The 2,835-nt window shown below is 44.5% G+C and overlaps 1 protein-coding gene across 1 annotated transcript; it reads left to right on the top strand.

Moving 5' to 3' along the window:
- Window positions 1-879: 879 nt before the first annotated feature.
- On the top strand, window positions 880-1,713 carry LOC122276984. The gene has a single exon (XM_043086864.1). The coding sequence runs from the start codon at window positions 880-882 to the stop codon at window positions 1,711-1,713; it is 834 nt and encodes a 277-aa protein (XP_042942798.1).
- Window positions 1,714-2,835: the final 1,122 nt, after the last annotated feature.

Genomic DNA, 2,835 nt, shown 5'->3' with positions numbered 1-2,835 from the left:
TCGTCTTCTCGGGTGAGGAGGATCCACTTCAAGCTGAGAGGTGGATTAAAGATCAACATTCAAGATTCACTGTTGTACTAAGGCTAAGAAAGTGCTCTATGCGAGTTATTTGTTGTAAGGTGAGGTGGCTGCTTAATGGGAGACCAAGTGGGAGCTTCTAGAGATGGAGTTGTGATCATTTGCAACTGTGTATTGGCTGCACTTCAAGGAAGAGTTTGACGGTTGCTTCTTCCCAACCACTATGAGGTGTCAAAAGGCTCGTGAATTCAACAACTTGGTCCAAGGGGACATGACCATTGAGCAGTATGCCTGGAAGTTTATGTAGCTCGGGCGATTTGCAAGCCACCTTATTGCCACCGAAGAGATGTGAGCTGAGCGTTTTCAAGAAGGGTTGTGCCTACAGATATGTAGGCATGTCGCTTGCTTGCAAATCTAGAACTTTTAGAGGTTGGTTAAGGCGGCCTCTATTGCTGAACAGGAACACAATGTTGTGGTAGGCTCCCCTCTCTTGGTCAGAAGAGGCGAAACTTTACTGGAAAAGTGAGCAGTTCCAAGTTGCCACATAAGTTTGTATCAAGGACTGGGGCCCGACCACAGGTAGCCTCCAGTGTACGTATGGGAGGTCGAACTCCAATCTACAGTAGATGTAACAGATCCCACAAAGGCGAGTGCCGACAAGGTGGGACCAAGTGTTTTAGATGTGGCCAGATAGGGCACTTTGCTCGCGAGTGCCCTAACCCAACTCAAGGGAGCCGTGGAGGCTGACTTGGTGGTAGGGCCAACTAGAGGCAAGTAGTGCAACCTTGGGTTTATGCAGTGACCCCCGGCAATGTTGACAATGAGGCTCTAGAGACTCAAGAATCAGGAGTCATTACCGGTATGGATCTAATCCAAGCTTTTAGAATTATTGATCTTTGGATTTCATTGATAGTTATGATTCCATTAGGTTGGGTTCGTTTGTATGAGTTTTATGCCTATACTTTGCTTGATTCGGGTGCGTCTCAGTCATTTGTGTCCGCTACTTTAGCTTGGATATGCAACCTAGTTATGGAACCCTTACCACAATCTCTGGTAATGGCACTACCTAATGGTGAGAGTGTGTTGTGCTCAAAAGTAGCATTAGATTGTCCTTCGGATTTCAGTGGGAGGACACTTGATGCAGATCTGATCGTGTTCAAGTTACTCAGGTTCGACATTATTCTTGGAATGGATTGGTTGTATCTGCATTTTGCTAGCATCAATTGTCGGAGTCAGGTAGTCAATTTCCATCTCCCTGGAGGGGACTATTTGGAGTTTGTGGGAAGCAAGCTGAAGGCAAGACTTGTAGTCATATATGCAATTCAAGCGAAGAAGGACTTAGCGAGTGGGGCGGATGCATTTTTGGTTCAAGTGGTGCCTACACCGTCTATGAAGAAGTCTGTAACGGATATCCCAGTTGTGGAGGAGTTCCCTAATATGTTTGTGGATGGTTTGCCTCATGTTCGCGACTTAGAGTTCCCCATCGACTTGGAACCTGGAGCGGCTCTAGTGCATAAGGTTCCTTACCATATGGCACCAAATAAACTGAAGGAGTTGAAAAATCACTTGCAAGAGCTAGTAGATAAGGGGTTCATCAGCCTAGTTCTTCGCCTTGGGGAGTACCGGTGCTGTTTGTTAAGAAGAAGGATGATACCCTCAAAATGTGTATTGATTACCAAAAGCTCAACTAGGTGACCATCAAGAACAATTATCCACTCTCTCGGATTGATGATTTGTTTGATTAGCTCCAAGGTACAGCTACCTTCTCAAAGATTGATTTGAGGTGGATGTATTATCAGTTGAGGATAAGAGATAAGGATATACCCAAGACTGCTTTTAGATCAAGGTATGGACATTAAGAGTTCAAAGTGATGTCGTTTGGACTAGCTAAGGCCCCTGCAGCCTTCATGGACTTGATGAATCAGGTGTTCCAACCTTATTTGGATTCGTTTGTGGTGGTTTTCATCAACGACATGTTGCTTTATTCTCGGGATCTGGAGGAGCATGTTTGTCACCTTTGTTTGTTTATGGGGAAGTTAAGGGAGCATTAGCTATATGCGAAGCTTAGCAAGTGTGAGTTTTAGTTGGAAGAAGTCAGATTTCTTAGGCATGTCATTTCCCAAGATGGTGTGGTAGTAGATCCGAGCAAGGTATAGGCTGTTTTGGCATGGCCTCGCCCTTCATTAGTGTGTGAGATTCAGAGTTTCTTGGGTTTTGCTGGGTACTACGAAAAATTTGTGGAAGGATTTTCTCGATTATCCGGACCCCTCACTGCCTTGACTAAGAAAAATGCTGAGTTTGTTTGGACTGACAAATGCTAGAGAGGTTTCCAAGAGTTGAAGAAGAGACTAACTACTGTACCCATTTTGGCACTTCTTGAGTTGCACAAGCCGTTTGTGGTTTTCAATGATGCATCCAAGTTTGGTTTGGTATGTGTTCTTATGCAGAAGGGGTGAGTCATTACTTATGCGTCTTGCCAGTTGAAGGATCATGAGAGGAATTATCCAACGCATGACTTGGAACTTGCAACTGTAGTTTTTGCCCTTAAGATTTGGCGGCATTATTTGTTTGGGGAGGTTTGTGAAGTCTACAGTGACCATAAGAGCTTGAAGCATCTATTTTCCTAGAAGAACCTCAATATGAGATAGAGATGGTGTTTAGAGTTTATCAGCGATTATCAGTGGGAGATTAAGTATCATCCAGGGAAGGCGAATCAGGTTACAGATGCAATGAGTCGAAAGTCTCATTAGGTGGATGAGGCTGGGTCGTTAGGGTTAAACTCTCACCTCTATGGGATGAGAAGACTTCTAGTTGAGA

Source organism: Carya illinoinensis, chromosome 9 (genome assembly GCF_018687715.1).
Source record: "Carya illinoinensis cultivar Pawnee chromosome 9, C.illinoinensisPawnee_v1, whole genome shotgun sequence".
Classification (NCBI taxonomy): domain Eukaryota; kingdom Viridiplantae; phylum Streptophyta; class Magnoliopsida; order Fagales; family Juglandaceae; genus Carya; species Carya illinoinensis.
This window is presented reverse-complemented; position numbering and strand designations above follow the sequence as displayed.